Raw genomic sequence first — 21,374 nt, 5'->3', positions numbered from 1 at the left:
TCTGGAGAGGAGAATGATTTAAGTTTTCACTACTTCTTCCCAAGGCCGAGAACGAAAAGGACAACATATGTTATGATACGGAGTAGTTACTAGCAGCTTTGATCCTGATCCATCGCATAAAGGAGGGTAGCATTTGAGGAAACCGAGAGGATTTAGACGGTGCCGAACGGATCGGCCCTTGGTCCACGTCAAAAGAGACGTGTAGGCCCGAAAGGGAGGGTGAAATTAAACTGGGCAGCAACACGCAACACATACAGTACTAGCAGCCGAGATTTGATTATTATGACATGTTACAGAGTGTGCGTGTGAAACGAACGAATAAACCATCAATGGTTGAAGTCCGATTCTTGCAACCTATTCACTTCACCACAAAGCAGACACACGAGGTGGGATCAAAGTTCAAGATTAGGTGGGTAGATAGATAGACAATCAATGTGCAAAACGCACAGCTGACGTATCTCACCTACCTATGTCAAGTCATAGGTAAGCCGTTGCAGTACCGCTCTTCAGGGATTGGTTTCTGCGTGTGACAAACTGCAGGCCAAGACGTAACTCGATTTACCAAGCTGCAAGAAACATGCCTTGTCCGTGCTGAATCATTGGCTGACCAGGATGAACGACATGCTACGAGTCAAAGTCAAATCTCGAGATAACCAACGCAAGTGAAATGAGGGGAAGCGAGAGGCCTCACTCACTTATCCAGAGACGAAGAGGAAATGAACGACACGCGAGCAGTTGGTTAGTACTCTATAGCTTCAAGGTATCACCACAACCCACAACCCACTCACACTACACTGTCGCTGACTGGGATTTTGATCACATGGAAACTCTTTCTCTTGATTCTATACTGCAACGAGTAGGGCTACCTTGCTTACCGGGTTTTTAGATCCACTTAATAAGGGGGCGTTTAGTTCGGCCGCTTTCCCCTCACTAATGCCACCTTGTTTGGTTTTGGGCAGCCAAAAACGCACAAAGATTTTCATTCATTCACTCACTCACTCACTCATGTTGACTCATCCAACGTTGAACCTCACTCGTCTCTGCGTATAGTAGGTATGCACAGAGCCAAGAGCCAAGTGCCACGGCTACACGAACAGATATTAATGTCTTGGCCCGGCATTAAAGTCCCGAGTGTGACTCTTAGCTGACAGACCGCCAAGAACCACTTACAACATGCATGCCTTTATACTTTTTACAATTAGTTCCTCCTACTCACCTTTGTGAGATATGTATCCTAGCGGCGTCGGGAACCAGCTCTTTGGGCACGCTTCAAAGCCATCCATCATCCATCCATCCCTCCCGTCCGCCCCGGACCCGAGTGGGGACCCAGGCTTATCTACCCTACGCAAAGCCCACTACGCTCGGGCTTTCAGTGGGTGATGTCCGCTATCCGATGGGTGGAGCCGACTCAGAACAGAGCCTCTAGATCCATCCATGGACCTCGTTTACGAACAACCGAATCAGTTTCGACACTAGAATCGTTTTCTTGGCTAATCAATGTAGCGGAATCCATATCTGGACATACACACACTCACAGTCCAACTCATGCAGGGTAAAGAAGCGAAGAAGAAAAAATACCAAGTAACTACTAACAGAGTACACTTGGCTCATCTCGCCCTATCATTACTTTTGTGAAACTCTTCACCGCATCGTTGTCGTACCAGATTAATTATTTAGCCACCAGCCTATGTCGTGCAATCTTTTGCACGCCATCTCAGCCAGTCAGTTTTCGTATCAAGACCACATGAGGCTCCTTTGGTCTTTCAGCTGTCAGACAAGATACCAGCCCTACATGCTCTGCCTTGTTTCTTGGCATTACCCCAGAAAGTACGTCTTGGGGTCTTTGGCCACTTACACCATCGTCAAAGTACGGTAAGCAGTACGAATGAATAATGGTCTGACCTGGAAAGGAACCTTTGGTGCGTGGCGGTCAAGTAGCTTGGAATCACGGATAGAACTTTCGTTGCTTTTGCTATTGGACTGAAAGTATTGGGCTGAGACTTTCATATCCTATCCCGTGCAAGGAATCGCTCATGAGTATAAACAGTGCATTGCATCTCAACCAATTGTAGGGCAACTTGAAGGTCTTAAACATAGAGTTGCAGGCAACATCTATCACATTGACCTACCACTCGATATACTTAGAGCATCGATAACTAAATATGTTTGCCATCTTACTGTTGAATTTCTGTTATACTACGGTTAGGAGCATCACTTTTTTTCACTAAGAAGGATAACTCGCCAACACATGTTTGCCATCATTGCGAGGCACAATTGGGCTTCGTCAAGGTCAATCGACAGACAATGTGAGGCTTGTCTATGCATGACCGACAGCTGTCTATCCTGGTCAGCATGCTTGGAAGAGCAAGTCAAATATTCAGGGAGTTGTTCAAGACAACGAGGACCAAGGTTGGAGACTTCGCTAATAAGCTGTTCCTTGACATATTCTCACAGGAAGTGTCCAAAGGCCAAGACATGGTCTACGAAATACGCCAAGGTGTTCTAGCTTCCCACCAGTCAAGGATTCTACGAGAACTGTCACCACGTGCCAACTCGACAGTGGCATTTCGTAAACCGCTACGGATAGGTTTCGACAATCCTCAAAATCTTGGCGGTTGTCGTCTCAACGGTGTCGGGTTGACTCTATAATCCGAGGGACTATTGGTCGGGGAGGTACCGAGTAGCCGAAGCCATTAGTCGCGTCCACGTGTTGAGCTTTATTGACCGGTCTGAGGCTGTTGTTCGCGCTTCGAGGCTCAAAATTAGACTACGTCTTTGGTGTTCTTTGTTGGTCTTGCTCAGGGTCGAGAGGTTGCAAAGTCTGAGCGTCATGGCGACGATATTGAAAGAGGAATCTTTACTCCCATCCATCGCTACGGGGCGGCAGTGGCATCTTATTGGTTTAGCACGCAATACGTTCTGCGAATCTCCAGGTCAAGGATATCAAAGTTGTGGGCGTGCGTTTAATCTGCCGAGTATTGTACAGCACACTCTTCAGTGACTTCTAGACGCCCTCTACATCTAACCTTCAAAACTTATCAGGATTTATGGCTGGCACAAGTTGTATTGACGATGTAATCTTACTTCGTTAGGCTCATGATATTGATTAAATGACTTTTGATTCCTTTTATTCTTCATAGCCTTTTCAAAGGCCCTCGTACCTCTAGGAGGAAGTCCCATATCTCTGCCGCGCATACAGCCAAACCTGAGAAATTCTCAGGCTCTTGCACGAGCATCACCAACTCCGAGACGCCTTTGCCATGCCATGCATCCAATCAAGTCGGCCTGCATAACCCCAGGTAATGATTGCCCTGGCCCTGGGCCGTTGTGGAGTACTCCGCCTCAGCGCTTTATGCGCTGTCGAGGCTCGATTCGAATACCGCACGATTTTTTTGTGAGAAAACGTGACTAGCCAATTCTCTCTAAAGCACCTCAGTTGTAGGTGCGGGACAGGTTTCGGAGATACCAGTCCACAAGCTTTCGTCCCACCTTGGCCTCTGAGATGTGAATAAGGTCCTGCAAGAAAGTTAGCCAAGTGTTCAAACGTTGTTCTAGGATGTGGACTTACGCCTTGGAGAGCATAGTCAAGGTCGCTGACGTTGACAAGCTCACCGTCAAGCAGACCCTGGTCCTGCCAGCGCAGTTGCTTGGTTCGCTGCTTGGTAACCAGGAGCCATGATCTAAGCTCCTCAGGCTTCACCTCGAGGAAACCAGCAAGCTTGTTAAGATCCATGGTGGTGTAGAGGCGGAGGTAAGACTTGATGGTGGGGCTCCACATGTTGGTCTTGACCTCGTCCATGAAGACAGCGAGGTGGTGCTCGACGGGGTCGATGTTGGCCTCAGGGTTCTCAAAGTCTGGGGGAACGGGGGAGATGAACTTGGGGCACGCAGCGCGGAAGAGCTCCTCGAAGATGGGGAGGGACTCAGGTCCACCACGCTGGAGCTTGAGAAGCTGGTCACCGTACTTCTCGCGGAGGGCGCTGTGGATGGTGTCGTCCAGACGAGTAGGCTGGAAAGCGACACAGATGGCGATGAGAGCGTACATCTGCTCGTTCTTCTTAGTGATAGAGTCGTACTGGGCGCTCTTCTGGAAGTTCTTTGTCCTTGAGACGTAGATGAGGATGTGGCTGAACATGCGGATGGCATCGGCGTAGCGGTGCTGCATCATGTAAGAGAAACCAACATAGTAGTATGTGGTGAAGTGGGCAGCCATGACACGGGCGAACATGGCCTTCTTATTGAGCTCAATGTCGTCAAGTGTCTTGAGTGCCAGGCTGAAGTCACCAAGAAGACAGTGGACTCGGAGAAGACCAATGATGGAGAAGTAACCCAACATCTTGTAAAGGTTCTTGTTGCCGTACTCGCCGGCAACGGCTGCAGGGTCCTCTCCACGCTTCATGGCACCGAGCTGCTCGGTGATCTGAGATCGCTGGATGAGAGAGTACAGGACGTTGAGGACACTGTAGCAGCCCCATGTGTTGGGGTTCTCACGGAGAGCCTGACGCTCCTCCTCGTTGGTCGTTTGGCGGGCAATTCGCATTCGGTACGAGGAGAAAGAGTTGAACTGGTAAATGAACTCATCGATAACATCCCAAGCCCAGTAGTACTACAAAGGTATTTATTAGCCCAATCCCAACCCGATATATATAGCTTCAGGAAGACCAACAGAAGGGGGCTCGAGATCGACGGGACCCTCAGAGTTCAGGATGAAGTGGAACAAGCTGCAGTAGGCATCGTAGCTCTGGAACTTGGCCTCGAGAGGCGCCTGGAAGTCGAGAGGCTGAGCAGCCTGGACAAGTCGGCTCTGGATGTCGTCGGTCTGCTGGGCGAGGTTCAGGGAAGTGGTGCGGCTGAGATCATCACCATCCTCGTACTGAACTTGCTCCTTGTACTCGGCCACAAGAGCCTCCTCCTCGACGTCGCTGTCGTCATCCATGGCGCGGGCCGGAGCCACGCCGTTTTGGTAAGTAGTCATCGTGTCGTTTATATTGTCCGAGTCGAGTCGCGCGTCGTCTCGCTCGTCTCGTCCAGTCGTCACGGTGAAGGGGGGGTCAAATTTTATCAACGATGCGATTTTTTTGGTGAACTAAGGTAGGGCTTCTGTTTGGCGCGGGGTTGGGCGCTTAGTCATGCGATTTTTGAGTGGGGGGAAAGGATGGTAGGATGGGATGCGGCGGCATCGACTTTCAAGGATTCGCCTTTCAAAGTCCAACTGTTATTGCCTGATAAGGAAGAGTCGAGCTTTGATGTTCATCAGCATTTTTTCAGTATGTATGAGTCATTCTTAGTCGATTTGCAGACATATCGACAAAGAATTATGCATGATGGAAAACTGAATTTGCTGACCATGGGCGTACAGTTTCTGATTAGATTAGTCACGTTATAAGAGTAACAGTTGGAAAACTGTATTGTTCACATCTACCGATCACCTATATTTAAAGGGCGGCAAAGTCTCTACTTATCTTGCTCTGGTTGGCACGAAAGACATTTTCTCTCCATAAAGATATCCATATTTAGAACTTTTTTTTTTTTTACTTGGGCCGTTTTTACATTCTTACCTTGAACCCCACCATCGTGGCCTACCCTACCGTTACTTACCCAAATCACTGTCGTCATAATGCCTGTCGTCACTCCAGACAAGCTGGCAAGTCTGCAAAGACAATCCAGTGATATTCGAAATGTGAGTTCATCTTGATATACCAAAGGCCATTCAGTTTAGCTAACAGTTTGTAGATTTGCATCTTGGCCCACGTTGACCATGGCAAAACTTCACTTACTGATGCTCTGCTCGCCACAAATGGCATCATCTCACCAAAGCTGGCGGGAAAGATCCGATACCTTGACTCCAGACCTGATGAGCAGACTCGAGGAATCACAATGGAATCATCCGCAATCTCACTTTACTTTGCCATGCGTCGAAAAGCATCTGCCGATGCTGAGCCTGAGGATAAGGAATACCTCGTCAACCTGATTGATTCACCAGGCCATATCGATTTCAGCTCAGAAGTCTCAACAGCCTCAAGACTTTGTGATGGCGCCGTTGTGCTTGTTGATGCCGTCGAAGGAGTTTGCAGTCAAACAGTCACTGTGCTTCGCCAGACATGGACCGAAAAGCTAAAACCTCTTCTCGTTATTAACAAGATCGATCGACTCGTTACAGAACTCAAGATGACCCCCGGAGAGGCATACATCCATTTGAACAAGCTCCTGGAACAAGTAAACGCTGTGCTAGGAAGCTTTTTCCAGGGCGAACGTATGGAAGAGGATCTTAACTGGAGAGAGAGAATGGAGGAGCGAGTCAACGCAGCGACAGCAGCCAAGGAATCGGCAATTGCCGACCAGGTCAGCGATTCAGGAGAAATTCACTTCGAGGAGAGAGACGATGAGGATATTTACTTTGCTCCCGAGAAGAACAACGTCATTTTCAGCAGCGCCATCGACGGCTGGGCCTTTACCTGCAGACAATTCGCCGCCATGTACGAGAAGAAGCTAGGCATCAAGCGTGGAATCATGGAAAAGGTTCTGTGGGGCAACTTCTACTTGGACCCCAAGACGAAAAAGATCTTGGGCCCCAAGCATCTGAAAGGGAGGAACCTGAAGCCTATGTTCGTACAATTGGTCCTTGAACCAGTATGGACTGTTTACCAAGCAACAGTAGGAGGCGACAATGGCCAAGGAGACAGAGAGTTGCTGGAAAAGGTCACCAAGTCTCTCGGCATCAAGATCACTCCTCATATGCTCAAGTCTCGCGATCAGAAGCTTCTTATGAACACTGTCTTCGCAGGCTGGCTTCCTCTGTCAACAGCACTTCTGGTTTCCGTCATTGAGTCACTTCCATCTCCTCCAGCTGCTCAGGCTGCGCGACTTCCTGAAATGCTGGAAGAATCGCCCGGAGCTGATCACATCGACCAGACTATCAAAGACTCTATGATTTCATTCAAGCACGAAAAGTCTGACCCCGTCGTTGCCTACGTCAGTAAAATGGTGTCCATTCCCGAGAGCGAACTTCCTGAGAACAAGCGACGTGCTGGGGCTCAGATGAGCGGCGAAGAGGCTCGAGAGCTTGCACGCAAGAAAAGAGCCGAGGCAGCTAGAGCTCAGGCCGCTGCTGGTGAAAACGGTGTTGAGAGCATGGTGACTTCGATGGATGCCATTAACCTCGATGACTATGCGCCAGAGCTGGAAGAGAAGAAGGTCGACCCTGAGCACCTCATCGGATTTGCTCGTATTTACTCAGGAACTCTGTCCGTTGGCGATAAGATCTACGTCATCCCTCCCAAGTGGTCACCCGCTGAGCCAGATGCCGAACCCGCGCCTCAAGAAGTTACTGTCACTGCGCTTTACATGCTTATGGGACGAAACCTCGAGGCACTGGAATCAGTTCCTGCTGGCTGCGTCTTTGGCATCGGTGGTCTGGAGGGCAAGATCCTGAAGTCTGGAACATTATGCAGTCGTCGTGAAGGCGCTGTCAACCTTGCAGGTGTTACCATGCTGGGCAAGCCTATCGTTCGTGTTGCGCTGGAGCCCGTGAACCCTGCCGATCTTGACAAGATGATTCAAGGTCTGAAGCTCCTCGTGCAGAGTGACCCTTGTGCCGAGTATGAGCTCCTGTCCAGCGGCGAGCATGTGTTGTTGACTGCTGGTGAACTGCATCTTGAACGGTGCTTGACTGATCTGAAGGAGCGATTCGCTCTCTGTGACATTCAGCCAGGTGCTCCAATCGTTCCCTACCGGGAGACAATTATCCGAGCTGAAGAGATGCGACCTCCAGTGAACAAGGAGCTAGGACGTGGCGCAGTTGTTGCCACAACCAGCTCCAAGCAAGTCACCTTCACCATTCGTGTACTACCAATCCCTGATAAGGTCACTGATTTCTTGGTGAAGAATGGTGATGCAGTCAAGAAAGTCTACGACCGCAAGGCGGGAACAGGGGAGGAAGGCGAAGAAATTGTTGCCGAAGCTGATGTTGCAGCAGGCAATACCCTGTCTGTGGAGGACTTCAAAAAGCAACTTAAGGAGAAGCTAGAGGAAGGCAAGGGCAAGGAGGTATGGAAGGACTGCATTGACAAAATTGTGGCTTTCGGACCCCGACGAACCGGCCCCAATCTGCTTATCGATTCTACTGCGGATGGTATCTTTGCAAGGGCTTTTGCTCCCGAGAAGGCTGTCGAGACTGCTCCTCGCGCGGATGAATCTCTTCACCCCAGTCACCTGACTGACAAGATCTCCTACGCCTTCCAGCTTGCTTCGGCTCAAGGTCCTCTTTGCAATGAGCCTATTCAAGGCGTTGCTGTTTTTGTCGAGGATGTTACTCTCAACCTCGCCGAAGACGATTCCTCAGCTCGTGATAAGCTCGGACGTCTGACGGGTGAACTCATCAGAACTTTCCAATCCTCCCTTCGCGCGGGATTCCTGGATTGGTCTCCCCGTCTTATGCTTGCTATTTACAGTGTCGAGATCCAAGCATCCACCGAGGTCCTCGGTCGTGTATATGACGTTCTGACTCGCCGTCGCGGCCGCGTCAACGCCGAGCTGATGAAAGAGGGCACGCCATTCTTTACAATCCAAGCCCTGGTCCCTGTGGCAGAAAGTTTTGGGTTTGCGGACGAGATGCGCAAGCGTACCAGTGGCGCAGCCCAGCCGCAGCTTATTTTTGCGGGATTCGAGATCCTAAACGAAGATCCATTCTGGGTCCCCTTCACGGAAGACGATCTGGAGGACCTTGGCGAATTTGGTGACAAGGAGAACGTGGCGAAGCGTTACATGGATGGTGTAAGGAGGAAGAAGGGGTTGCTTGTCGAGGGAAGAAATGTGGCTACGGATGCAGAGAAGCAAAAGACGCTGAAGAGGTAGACAGCCAGTTAAACAAGAAGGAACAAGATTATGCAGTCATGCTTCAAGTCAGGTACCAGACCGCCAGTGGGGAGGTTTCATCAGCTGCAGCTGCCCTACAGTGGCTATGAACGACGAATCTCGGTGACCCTCTTCTGGGCATGAACACGTAGTATCGCTCCAGGGTACCACAATGTGTGATTCAAGATTCGTCATTCTAGGAGAATCCTACGATTTGTTATCATCCACTAAACTTGATTAACTCAGTCATCGAGATGCTCTCACCGAATTGCCATTGTCGAGATCAGCGATGACCATCAAGTGTCTTCAAAACCTTGGAGTGTTTTTGTAACTTCCAGGTTTTCCATCTGCAAGGCTCAATCCACGCTGTCATTGAAGTCTGGCTCAACTGATGCCTTAACCAACAATATAATAGTCCCCCACTCTCATCTTATTGTTCAAGACACGTTTTCACACGTTGTACACGTTTTGCGGTGTCTTACCACCGGGTCGGATCTGGTCCCTCGCATCTTGAACCCATCTGGTGGCTGAGCTGAGCCTCCCAATCTCCCATAACCTCATCCGCATCCGCATCCGAATCTACGAATTATGATGAGCTATTTATGCAGAGCTTCCTATTTGCTCATATTGATGGGCTGAAACTTGTTCAAAGGGGGCTTCCTCGTCTCTGTATGGCTGAGTTGAGTCTCTCTCTCCACCATCTGATTTAGAACTTACTATGTAGAATGACATGTCAAGTGCGGAAAGAGAAATCATCACATTTTGTCCCTGACTTGTCTCCCTTGTCTTAGACAATACGCTCGGCACTTTCTCCACGATTTCGGCAGCTAAGGAGAAGCCGTGCATCCCCGGTGGGTTCTTGTTTGCTTTTGCTGGGATTATTCCCCTGGCATGAAACAATACGGCCCGTCCAACCTTTCCCTGTTGGGGATGAAGCCATCTGAGAGATCATTATGGGCGGCCGATTTTCTTTGCTTTTACTAGCATGTACGAGGGTAAAACTTTTTTTTTTGGCGGATGGAGTCCATGTGAGGGAGAGACCTGCGAGAGGTTGGACTAAGAAACAATTGGAGCTTTGGCTCCTATTCTACCAACGCAGGAGTGTTCTTTTCTTTCTTGGAGCTGAATCCTAGAAGAATAATCAGGAAAAGGAAAGAAGATGAAAAGAAACTAACTATATGCACAATCCCAGTGGCGGGTTGGGTTGTTAATCATATATCGCAGAGTTCCCATCCATACCCAAGGATCTGGTTATGATCTTCAACTAACCTAGACGTTCATTACTTTGTGTTACAGGTCGTTCAGTATGGAGCCTCGGACATCTCTTGCAGGAAGCGCTGGAGAAATGGCAGATCTTAGGACTTACAACATCGAGGCCTTTACGTTGCTTGGCATCGCAATGTTGGTCACAGCCTTGAGATGTGGTGTGCGTATCAGCACGGTTGGATGCAAGAACCTCTGGGCAGATGATTATCTAGTCATCCTGGCTGCTGTAAGTCTGCAGGACTTGTCAGGCTCCTGGTTTATACTGACCATATCAGGGTATCTATGCTATAGAAACAGGTTTGGCTTATTCGGTTGGGAACGTTGCCTTTGGACTTGCCAACAACTCCATCACGGACGAGCGACGGGCTTCTTTGCAACCGGATGACCCCGAGTACCAGATTCGGTAGGCCACTCACTGCCATGTAGATTTTGGTGTACAAGAATACTGACAATTGCAGTGTACTGGGTTCCAAGATCCAACTCGCTCTATGGGCAACCTATTCCTCTCTTCTGTGGATCCTCAAAGCATCTATGTGCACCTTCTACTATCGCTTAACAAAGGACCTCGAAGGATATCGAACCCGTGTAATGGTTGGCTTTGGCTTGATCATTACATCTTTCGTGGTTGTACAGATGAATCTGCTACTGAGCTGCAGTCCTTTTACCCAGTGGTGGCAGATCTTCCCAGACCCAGGCGCCTTCTGCCACGCCGCCATCTCGCCTAGTCTCATCTGGACAGGCCTTTCTTTCAATCTCATTACAGACTTTTACCTCATCATGATTCCTATGCCTATGCTTTGGAAGGCTGCTATGCCTTGGCCTCAAAAGGCCGGCCTCATTACGCTCTTTAGCTGTGGTTTGTTTGTTACCATGGCCGCTGTCCTTCGAGTTGTACTTCTTGTCTCTGTAAGTTTACCACAGCCCAACCCTTTATTGCAATCCCCTAACAGTACAAAGGACCCTCTCAACGGACCTCAACTTGCCGCTTCTTGGGCAGTTCGCGAAACCTTCGTGGCCATCATGACCACAAACATCCCCATGCTGTTTCCAAGCTTTAAGAAATGGGCTGTACCCATTGTCGAACGAGCTGGTTCATCGCTTAGCCTCAACCGTTCTCCTTTGACCACCATCACAGACTCCAGATTCTCTGGGGCTTTATCTCTCGATGTTTGGAAACGGAGAACACGAGAGACATTTCGCTTCTCGACCAGTGGTCCTACTTCACCCACTATCAGAAAGAGCGACATCACAGTGGGCTTCCCTTACGCCATGTGGGATTCACCCGTTACAACGCCTGAGAAGTCCAAGACCAGATCTTCCGTTATGATTCAGCCTCTTGCTTGCCATCCTGTCCGTACCATGGTCTGTGTCGAGGCAATCCGTGCAGACCAACGACTGAGTACCACAAGCGAGACGAGCGAAGCTTCCACAGTTTCTTGGGCAGAAACATTGGTCAATTCCCCTCGACCAGAGAGACCCGAAACCATTCTTCCACGTGTCCACCAAGATGGATACAGCAAATTCGTCTAACGCCTTTTGTAATGAACAACGATAATTTTCCTTTGTAATTCTTGTATGATGGATGGCACGACAAAGACGATGACGCCTTTTCACCGATTTACACGATACACGAATTCATGTTAATATAAATAGATAAAAAGCTATAGATCTGCATATGGGTCGGGCATTGGGGTCTCTTTGGTTTATTCTTTTGTGAGTTATCTCGGAGTGTTCTTGGAGTGTGTATTGGATGGCCGGTCATGTTTAAACCAACAAATCTTTACTTTGTCATACTCACATATTTATTCACTATCTTCTTTATCAAAATAAAACAATATTCTTGTCTCTTTTCCGAGGCATTCAAAATAAATTATCCAAGCAGTTTCTTTGTTGTATATGAATGGCAGCGACGAATCTTGATAATAAGCCTTTGTTGTTCTGATCGATCTACTGTTGATTCTTAGTTCTGAAGATAGGCATTTGTTTCTTGTTCCTCGGGCCATGAAAGAATACATGGAAGACGCTGTCTCTTGTTCAGAACCGGTGGATGATGAACATGTACTCGAATATCAAAGGCTCTTGCCATAAAGAACTTCCAAGGCTTCAGCTTGATCATTCAATACATAAGAGGTATAACATGTCTGTTGAAGTTATATAAACAGAAACTTCGAATATTATCTGTTCAAAAATCAACACACTCAAAATCACACATCATAGTTGCTACACGCTCCAAAGTGACACAATTGAATTCACGCTCCATGGCTGTTACACGCTCCATGGCTGTTACACGCTCCATGGCTGTTACACGCTCCATGGCTGTTACACGCTCCATGGCTGTTGTACACTCCACACCAAAATCTACAGGTCCTGCTCCAGCAGGTCCCAGTTCACCAACCACTTCCATCAGATCAAAGTCGCCCTTACAGACACCAAAGCTACCAGCCGCGCCACTCAAGAGGAAGAGGAGCAGGGATGTCAACGACAGTCCGATCCCATTGAAGCTCATAAAGAAGGAAGAAACAGCGCCTCAGGAAACTTCCTGTCCTCAAAGCTTTGCTGGATCAGACGGTACAGCTGTCGAGGCAGACGGATACGAAGACGAACAATGCCCTCCCTTTTCCTCCAAACTGTTCAAACAAGATCCTATGGCGAGAGATTGGTCTAAGGAGGGTCGACACGAGACCCTCAAATACTTTCAAGAATTTCCTCACGACCGAGGCTCAACACTTTGCGTCGAGCACTTCCTCATTCTTGCAGAAAAATGGTACTGGGAACGCAAGCCCACAGTGACTTCTCAACTGAACGCTATGCCCAGGGACACGACATCCAAGTCTGACCTTCCAAACTTGGCTCTGCCTATCTGTGAAGAAACATGGACTGTCAAGGATGTCCAAAGCTTCAAAGATGAGCTGAGTGGAAAGATCTCACAAACCAGGGTAGAATACATCATGGAGTACTATCGAGTGGCACGCCTTACTGGGCATAGGCCTAAATGCGAGATTTTCGACGCAACATCAGGTACTGCTTTCTGTTCTATGTGCGCCAAGTTTCCGGATTTCAAAGCTTCCGACTACAGCACTCACAACTCTTGGTTTGACATGCAAGCCTCTGAAGTCTTCAAGGTCAAGGCCGAGAAAATGGTAGATTCTAGGCGAAGTTGTTGTCCACACGAAAGGCCCATCACGATTCTAGGAGCCGATAACGGGTTTTCCTATACTGAATGTGAGGACTGTCGTTATAGACAAAAGGCTTTCTCAAGTCAGATTCATACGACGAAGCATGCGATCGATATAGCAGGCGTCAGATTTCCTGTCAATATTGCACCAGCAAAGCCCATGGCAATGAACAGCAAAGTCGTGCATATAGATGTCGGTGGGATTCACGTTGTTGTCGACCATTGCAAGTCACCCCTGATCAGGTTTCGGTAAGTTGAGAAGATGGTGGGATCACAGACCGTACAAGATTGGACGAGGGAGGGGCTTGGTGTAAAGTATAGACAAAGATAAGGACAAAGACATATGAAGCCATATGGATGGATTATGCCAACACAAAAGGTAAGTGAGTATCATGTAAGTAAGACTTTAGACCAGACCTGCATTATAGAAGAAGAAAAACAGATGATCATTTCCCATTTACTGCCTACATTCTAGGCATCGAAACCACTAATGCGAGAGACAACTAACAAAATCCTGCTTTTTATCGTCGTCGCCTTAGGGTAAGCATCTGCGGCTGAAAGGGAAAGCTTCCACGTGCCCGATGTGACCCACCTCGAAGTTTTAGACCAGTCAAAACCCTTTTTTCAAGGCAAACAAATTCAGGGCAGCAGGCATCTAACAGCGGGGGCGATTACCTAGCGGCCTCCGCCAGGACCGAGTTCAGGGGACCTACCAAGCCTGGGGACCTCCTGCAGCGTGCAGCGACCCCTGGCCCTTGCCCCCCTGCCCCCCAAAGCCCAAGTACAAGGCAGCTGATGTAACTCCACTCGTTGAGAAAAAAAGGCGGCCATTCAGCCATCATTTCGTGGTGGATGCACCTGTACTCTCTGCTCTGCCTGCACTGCACCTACTAACCCAACTTCGCCTCGAAACTTGAACTCTGCCTCTCCATTATTCTCTGTAGTACTAATCTTTTGTGCCACGATGCTATACTAAAGGAAGAAGACTCAGTCACGAGAACAACAAATAACAACAACCTCGCTACCCAACTTCGTCTACTCTTTTGGAACCTGCCAACTTCGCTTCTCACCTTCCTTTCTCTTCTTTCTTATTATTACCCTCTTCTTAATCTATCTAGTCCCACTCGTTGCGCGACATTGCCGACGCCCCCGAGTACGACACGCACGCCACCGCGAACCCCTCCATCCCTGACACAATCCCAAGGCTGACCCCGTCTTTGCACCCGGCGATACTCTGCACCTTAACTTTGACTCACCAGGACCAGCCATCCTGCTAATACTACACGATGCGTCTGTTTGGCGGAAAGAACAACAAGTTCAAGGTCGACCCTCCCAAGATCAGGATCGAAAAGGTTGTCGTCGACCGACCTGCCCAGAAGCCCAAGCCCAAGCCGAATCCCCCCCTCAGCGGCTCAGCATCGCGCTCCTCGTCTTCTCACCGTCCTTCCCCGAAACCTCTGGCACGTCAAGCTAGTCACTCGCCGTACCCCTCCTCATGTGACGAGAAGCGTCTGGAACGTAAGCGCAAGGCCCCCTCTGTGTCGCGTAAATCACCAGCCAGCGACCGTATCGAATTCGACAAAGACAGCGATGGCGAAGACGACGGATGGATGACTCTTGACACAAAGCGACAGCGAAAGGGCACAGAGGATAGTGGCTTCGTTGACCCTAACCGGAAGCTGAGGAGCGTAAGGGCCTTTGAGGAGCGCATGGACAGCCGGAAGTTCATCCATGCCGTGGATGTGGCCTCGCTCGAGCACAAATGCGTACCTGTGATGGGCGCTCAAAAGGACGAGGTCGCTATTAGACTACAATACCCCAGCTTACAACCCCGCGAGAAGTGAGTTCCCTTGGCTATTGATACCCAGAATCTTGAACTAACATTATTACAGATACGAGCTAGTATGGGGAAAAGACAAAATCGATGCCGTTGAGGCGAGCATCAAGGTAGTTCGCCATGTAGCCGAGACATACCTCACCGAAGAGGAAGCCGAGCCTTTCACGAATCCAAACGGTGGTATCATTCGAAGACTGGAAAAAGCATCCAACAGAAACATCCAAGATTTGATGGGCTTCAAGGCCGCTCTGCGCGAGTACAACGAGAAGCTCCGTGCTCTAGTCGACGACGGTGTAATTGCCAAGAACCTCGACAAGATGCATGAACTCCCCCAACATCTCGTGGCATTCATACTTGATCAGATCTATGACCGGACAGTGGCCCTCAAGGTGGAGCTCCTCTCCAAGTACGAGAACGGAACAGACTATGTCTATGGTGAACTTCTACACCCATTCATCTCCAAAGTTTTGGTAGAGCAAACTCGAATGACCTCTGGTCAGGTCTTTGTCGATTTGGGCTCAGGTGTCGGAAACGTGGTTTTGCAAGCGGCCCTCGAGATTGGCTGTGAAAGCTGGGGCTGTGAAATGATGGAGAATGCTTGCAATCTGGCCGAGGAACAGAAGAAGGAGTTTGATGCACGTTGCATGCTGTGGGGAGTCCGACCTGGCAAGGTGCACCTGGAGCGGGGCGATTTCCGTAAGAACGCGCCTATCCACGAGGCACTCAAACGTGCGGACGTAGTCCTTGTCAACAACAAGGCCTTCACATCGCAGCTCAACGACGATTTGGTTCGAATGTTTCTCGATCTCAAGTCAGGCTGCAAAGTCGTGTCCCTCAAATCCTTTGTCGCCGAGAAGAGCAACAACCACAACATCAACGATGTTGGCAGCACCATCCTGGAGGTGGAAGAGTGCATATACCCTGAGGGTTATGTGAGTTGGACTAATGCAGGAGGATCGTACTTCATTTCGACGCGAAAGTAGACTATAGAGCTTCATCAGCACACAGTGGAAGAGTACGTACGGATGGTGTAAGGAAGATTGGGTTGGAAGATGGACATTATCAGCGATGGGTGTAAGGATATGTTCGGACTCACAGGATACTCCATATAGCACTTTGTTTTTCGTGATATCGAGCGTTGTTCCTTAGACTGACTGAACTTTTGGGTTTTTGTTGTAATCGTCCGATGGATAGTCGTTTATCGTCCTTTTTTGAAGATGGGCTCGTTGGCAAGGTTCATGGCCTCTGCTTCCTGCGCCATCCTCTTCATCCATCGGTCAACGAGTTCCTTGTTTTCCTTTTTGACCTTGTCTCTTTCCTTCTCAGCCATCGACATTTGGAGATTCAACGCAATCATCTCATCTTGGACTTGCTGGTGTTGCTGTCAGTATAGAACTGCGACTTACATGATGCAATACGCACCTCAATAAATTTACGTTTTTCCCTCAGCTCATACTCTCTATCTTTGAGTCTGGTGGTAAGACTGTTCCTGTCCGCTGTAAGGTCTCTTATCGATCTCGTGTTTGTCTTGTGTTTGGATCGTAGCTGCAATAACTCTTCTTCGCTTGAACGTAGTCGTTTCTCGGCGACGCCCTTTGAACGAAGAGCTTCAGCGAGATCTTGTTTCAGCTGCGCGACAGCTGGGTCGTTTGTTGATGGCTCTGCGGGTCTCGCAGTTGTCTTTCCGTTGGTTGTGACCAAGGTTTCTAATCCGTTCTTTTCAGCTTCAAGAGCAGATATGCGATCTGCCATCTGCGAGCCTTGGGATCGCTGTTAGACTTATATAAATTGTGGTTGTCTCTCACGAGATGATGTCGCATAATGAGGGAGGGGTTCAGGTGGGGTTGATTTATACGAACATGTTTGAACGAGCTCCATGTTGACGGGATTATTGAGCTCTGCATCTTTGATGCCAGACAGATACTGGTCGCGCCAGTTGGGCATTGTGACGAATAAGGGTTGTGGATGAAATAATGGACAAGATTGATGTTGATGGGAAAGTTGAATGGATAGGATTGAAATCTAAGAGAATGACTTGCACCGCTCATTTGCGCATGTGAGATGATGCAACTACAAACCTAAGCTATCGCCCAAAGAAACCTAAACCTAGTGGGACAAGGAGCTACCCGACCGCTAATCCCAGCCGGAGAATAGCCGTATCATGGACGCCTAGCAACCTCCACTTGTGCCGGACGGTATGATGCAGCCAGCGCATCCAAGCTCCTTGCTCTCATACAAACTGACTGTACTTATTGTAGTGCACACAGCTGAACTGAATTATTTTCTTCAGCCACAAGCGCATCTGTTCCATCCTGCACCACTTAGAAAAGATCTGGTAACAACATGAAATAATCGCGAGATGGATACGCTTCACCCGAGAGCCGATTGGGAAAGTGTCGGGGACAGGTGGTTCCGCAAAACACAGCAGTATACAGCTGTATTCGACCAAGATCTCGACTTGGATAATTATGTCGTTGCTGGAGCTCCATATGCAGGAGCATTAGGTGAGTCGCTATGCTATATAGATATGGCATATCTCGCTTATCATGAACTGCTCACTTCTCATGATGAGTTCAAATTCCCACCAGACAGAGCTGACCAACCTCTTAGCACTGTGGCGCGACGACACAAAGCTCCTAGCATACCAACCGGGGCGGTCAGCCAAACCAGCAATCGACATTTACAGTCTTGCTGGAAAGAAGTTGCGCAGCATTCCCTGGGACAATGGCACCATCAAAGGACTCGGATGGTCAGAGGACGAGACTTTACTAGTTGTTACTGCCGATGGTAATGTTCGTTGTTATGATTTGCAAGGAGAATTCACACAGTTCTCTCTCGGCCATGGCGCCGACAACTATAGTGTTGAATCGTGCCGGTATGTCTGCCGGCTGTCTCTGTCATGGTTATAACTAACAAGGCACAGCTTCTATGACCATGGCATGGTCGCACTCCTGGGAAATAACACCCTTATAACAGTGTCATCCTACACCGAGCCTAGACCCAAGGCTCTCGCGCAGACACCAGAGGGTGAAATCAATGCATGGTCAATTATCTCACCAACCCACACATTATCGAGGTCTGTTGAGGTGTTACTGGGTGTCGGCAAGACGGTCTACGTCGTTGATGCCACAGATTGCGAAGATCGCTTTCTCGACATTGGGCCCTTCAGTCATATCAGTGTCTCTCCAGATGGACGCTATGTGAACCTTTATGCTGCGAACGGCAAGGCTCATGTTATTTCGAGTGATTTCCAGGAGCGATTATTTGAACACGACTCAAATTCTCAGACGCCCCCTCTATACGTCGAATGGTGTGGTTCCGATGCCCTTATTGCTTGGGAGGATGAAGTGCACATTATTGGACCCGGCGATTCTTCCTCGTCATATATCTACGACAGCACACGAGTGCATGTCGTTTCCGGTATGTAACCTTTTCTTATTCAAGGTATCACGGACTGACGCCCTGCAGAGCACGATGGTGCCCGCTTAATTACGAATGACTTTTGCGAGTTCTTGGAGAGAGTGCCACGAGACGCTCTCGAAGTCTTTGGCCAGTCGTCAGATTCATCCCCAGCTTCGATCTTGCTTGACGCCGTGGGCCAGCTAGAAGTTCAGTCTCCCAAAGCTGATGATTATATCCAATTAATACGACCTAACCTTACAGGGGCTGTGGACACTTGCGTCAACGCGGCTGGACGCGAGTATGATACGCACTGGCAGAAACGTCTGCTCAAGGCTGCCTCGTTTGGAAAGTCTGTGCTTGATATTTACAACAGCGACGAATTTGTTGACATGTGCGAGACTTTGCGTGTACTGAACGCTGTCAGGTATTACGAAGTTGGAATGCCTCTGTCGTTTGAGCAGTACCATCGATTGACTCCAGAGGCTCTTATACGGCGACTTCTCAACCGACATGAGTACCTTCTCGCCTTGAAGATTGCCGGTTATCTCAAGCTACCCACAGATCGTATCTATGTGCACTGGGCGTCGAGCAAGGTCCGCGTGGGAGGCGAGGACGATGATACTATCTGCCGTTTAATCGTGGAGAGACTGTCTGGCAAGCCTGGAATATCATTCGAGGAGATTGCTCGCGCAGCGTATCAGGAAGGAAAAGGGCGACTTGCCACGGAGCTTCTTAACCATGAGCCTCGTGGTGGTAAACAAGTTCCGCTTCTTCTTAGCATGGAGGAGGATGAACTTGCTCTTGACAAGGCGGTAGAGAGTGGCGACACAGACCTCATACTCTCAGTTCTGTTGCAACTAAGGAAAAAGCTTCCTCTTGCTGCATTCTTCAGAGTCATCAACGCACGACCTGCGGCAACAGCCCTGGTGGAAGCTTTGGCTATGGAGGAAGGTGATAACACGCTGCTCAAAGACCTTTACTACCAAGACGACCGACGAACAGATGGTGCTAATATCTTTATTCGAGAGTCACTCAAGCAGCCCGACGCTCGCACATCATCTGACAAGTTGACTCTGGCAGCAAAACTATTGGCTGATTCGAAGGAGTCTTCATTTGAGGTTCACGCCTTGAAGGAGGCCACCACTTTGCTTCGTATGCAAGAAGCCTTTGACCGGGATCTAACAGACACGTTTACGGGACTAAGCGTTAACGAAACCATGTTTAAGCTTATTCGGCTGGGCTACCACGGGCGGGCTAAGAAGATCCAAAGCGAGTTCAAAGTCCCTGAGAAAGTGGCGTGGTGGATTCGGTAAGTGGACCTCTTGTCCATGAGCTCTATGGTACTGTGGGCTATTTTCATCAACGACTAACCCGGTTCCTGCAGATTACGAGCACTAGTAGCCAAGCGAGACTGGAACGAGATCGAGGAGATCTCCAAGACGAGAAAGAGCCCCATTGGTTGGGAGGTGAGTTTCTAGATATAACCACGAAGCGAGACTCGAAACTGACAGACCATAGCCCTTCTTCAACCTCACTCTCCAAGCAGGCAACCCAAGGTTGGCATCAGTCTTTGTACCCAAATGCACGGGAATAGAAGCTGGCGAGACGATCACTATGTACGAGAAGTGTGGGATGCGTGTAAAGGCAGCGCAAGAAGCTGTGAGACTCAAGGATAGCGAGTCGTGGGCAAGGCTTCTTGAAGATGCAGGAAAGGGGTCGCAGGAGGGTAGAGAGATTGAGCGGTTAGGGCAGACGGCCTTCAAGAAGTAGAGCCAGGCATACCCGATGGGTAGTAATTTCTTAGAGGCATCTATAAGTCGTCGTTTTCACCTCAGTTTCACAACAAGCACATATTTAGACTTGAAGCAGCCATGACGTCTGTCTAACACCATAACTAAGTAACACTATGATTCGATCTGAAATACGTTTGACGCCCTATGCATCTGCCAGTGGCCACATAGTTAACGTTGCAGGTAGGGAGGGTTCCAAAGTCTTCTGAACCGTTTCTTGGGGCGTTAGAGTTGACCCCCTTCAATACAGTACCCAGCCAGCCCTAGGTTCAAAGACTGACTGGAATGTAAAAAAAGCCTGCAGCGGTTTCATAATGGCACTTCGCGTGATGAGATGAAGTGATCTCGTGACGTGAAGAGTCATGCCTCTGTTTAAGGTGTCTCATGACAGTCTAGGATGGAGTTTGAAAGTGGGACGATGGGCATCAATACAGGGTTTCACGTGAGTTTAGATAACGTTATGATCGGGAAGTCCCGAAACACGCTTGTTTTGTCGGTGACAAAAAAGAAAAAGCAGATGATTTTATGTTTTTGGTGGTGGTGGCATGACAGCTGAGCTGAGGGATAGAATTGCAATGCAGATAGAATGGAGGGTAGGATGATGATATCATGGGGGTTACATTGTAGTTCCGATGTGGGGGGTGACCTCGGTAGTAGAGCTGGGGAACTGGCAGGTCTGAAGTGCTACAGACAGCTCAATTAATTGTTGAGGTATCACAAATCGGAGACTTTTTGCTTCTTTTTCATTGCTGTAGATTATCATTGTGACACTTGAGAGAAAATCCTGACATTAGCTTCACAGTAATGCAGACCCCTTCCCCTATTCTTTTGGTTTAGGTATTATTCCTGCCATCATTTTTGTCTGCCATTGTTAGCTCGAGGCCTCTTTGCCTCTTTAAGACATGGTCAGAAAGTCTCGAAGCATCTGGTGGTGGCGATTCTTTTAGAATAGTCGATAAGGATCTATTGTACGACAAATGAACTCAAACAGTAGCAATTTACCAAAGCTCCAGGTGTAAGTTGAGTTTAAGCCGCAGCCGGCGGGACTTTG

The 21,374-nt window shown here is 48.8% G+C and overlaps 7 protein-coding genes across 7 annotated transcripts, besides 1 other annotated feature; 5 read left to right on the top strand and 2 right to left on the bottom strand.

Annotated features, from left to right (window-relative positions):
• Positions 1-979: 979 nt before the first annotated feature.
• Positions 980-1,006: a microsatellite.
• A 2,426-nt stretch (positions 1,007-3,432) lies between these two features.
• Positions 3,433-4,975, bottom strand: FPSE_08689 (uncharacterized protein; the record flags this gene model as incomplete). The annotated part of the gene is made up of 3 exons (XM_009261807.1): positions 3,433-3,516; positions 3,569-4,606; positions 4,667-4,975. 3 exons carry the CDS (start codon positions 4,973-4,975, stop codon positions 3,433-3,435), a joined length of 1,431 nt encoding a protein of 476 aa, XP_009260082.1.
• A 642-nt stretch (positions 4,976-5,617) lies between these two features.
• FPSE_08688 (uncharacterized protein) lies at positions 5,618-8,853 on the top strand (the record flags this gene model as incomplete). Its single annotated transcript, XM_009261806.1, has 2 exons — positions 5,618-5,680; positions 5,734-8,853. The coding sequence occupies 2 exons, from the start codon at positions 5,618-5,620 to the stop codon at positions 8,851-8,853; spliced, it is 3,183 nt and encodes a 1,060-aa protein (XP_009260081.1).
• A 1,306-nt stretch (positions 8,854-10,159) lies between these two features.
• FPSE_08687 (uncharacterized protein) lies at positions 10,160-11,649 on the top strand (the record flags this gene model as incomplete). Its single annotated transcript, XM_009261805.1, has 4 exons — positions 10,160-10,345; positions 10,395-10,522; positions 10,578-11,025; positions 11,077-11,649. The coding sequence occupies 4 exons, from the start codon at positions 10,160-10,162 to the stop codon at positions 11,647-11,649; spliced, it is 1,335 nt and encodes a 444-aa protein (XP_009260080.1).
• Positions 11,650-12,377: 728 nt separating this feature from the next.
• FPSE_08686 (uncharacterized protein) lies at positions 12,378-13,801 on the top strand (the record flags this gene model as incomplete). Its single annotated transcript, XM_009261804.1, has 3 exons — positions 12,378-13,543; positions 13,627-13,673; positions 13,770-13,801. 3 exons carry the CDS (start codon positions 12,378-12,380, stop codon positions 13,799-13,801), a joined length of 1,245 nt encoding a protein of 414 aa, XP_009260079.1.
• A 779-nt stretch (positions 13,802-14,580) lies between these two features.
• On the top strand, positions 14,581-16,114 carry FPSE_08685 (uncharacterized protein; the record flags this gene model as incomplete). The annotated part of the gene is made up of 2 exons (XM_009261803.1): positions 14,581-15,134; positions 15,187-16,114. The coding sequence occupies 2 exons, from the start codon at positions 14,581-14,583 to the stop codon at positions 16,112-16,114; spliced, it is 1,482 nt and encodes a 493-aa protein (XP_009260078.1).
• A 215-nt stretch (positions 16,115-16,329) lies between these two features.
• FPSE_08684 (uncharacterized protein) lies at positions 16,330-17,075 on the bottom strand (the record flags this gene model as incomplete). Its single annotated transcript, XM_009261802.1, has 3 exons — positions 16,330-16,503; positions 16,554-16,891; positions 16,991-17,075. 3 exons carry the CDS (start codon positions 17,073-17,075, stop codon positions 16,330-16,332), a joined length of 597 nt encoding a protein of 198 aa, XP_009260077.1.
• Positions 17,076-17,490: 415 nt separating this feature from the next.
• FPSE_08683 (uncharacterized protein) lies at positions 17,491-20,303 on the top strand (the record flags this gene model as incomplete). The annotated part of the gene is made up of 6 exons (XM_009261801.1): positions 17,491-17,635; positions 17,742-18,006; positions 18,055-18,551; positions 18,600-19,842; positions 19,918-19,999; positions 20,052-20,303. 6 exons carry the CDS (start codon positions 17,491-17,493, stop codon positions 20,301-20,303), a joined length of 2,484 nt encoding a protein of 827 aa, XP_009260076.1.
• Between the last annotated feature and the right edge of the window lie 1,071 nt (positions 20,304-21,374).

The sequence above is a fragment of the Fusarium pseudograminearum genome, chromosome 1 (assembly GCF_000303195.2).
Source record: "Fusarium pseudograminearum CS3096 chromosome 1, whole genome shotgun sequence".
NCBI classification, from domain to species: Eukaryota; Fungi; Ascomycota; class Sordariomycetes; order Hypocreales; family Nectriaceae; genus Fusarium; species Fusarium pseudograminearum.
Note: the sequence above shows the minus strand (reverse complement) of the source record. Positions and strands in the feature narration are given on the sequence as shown.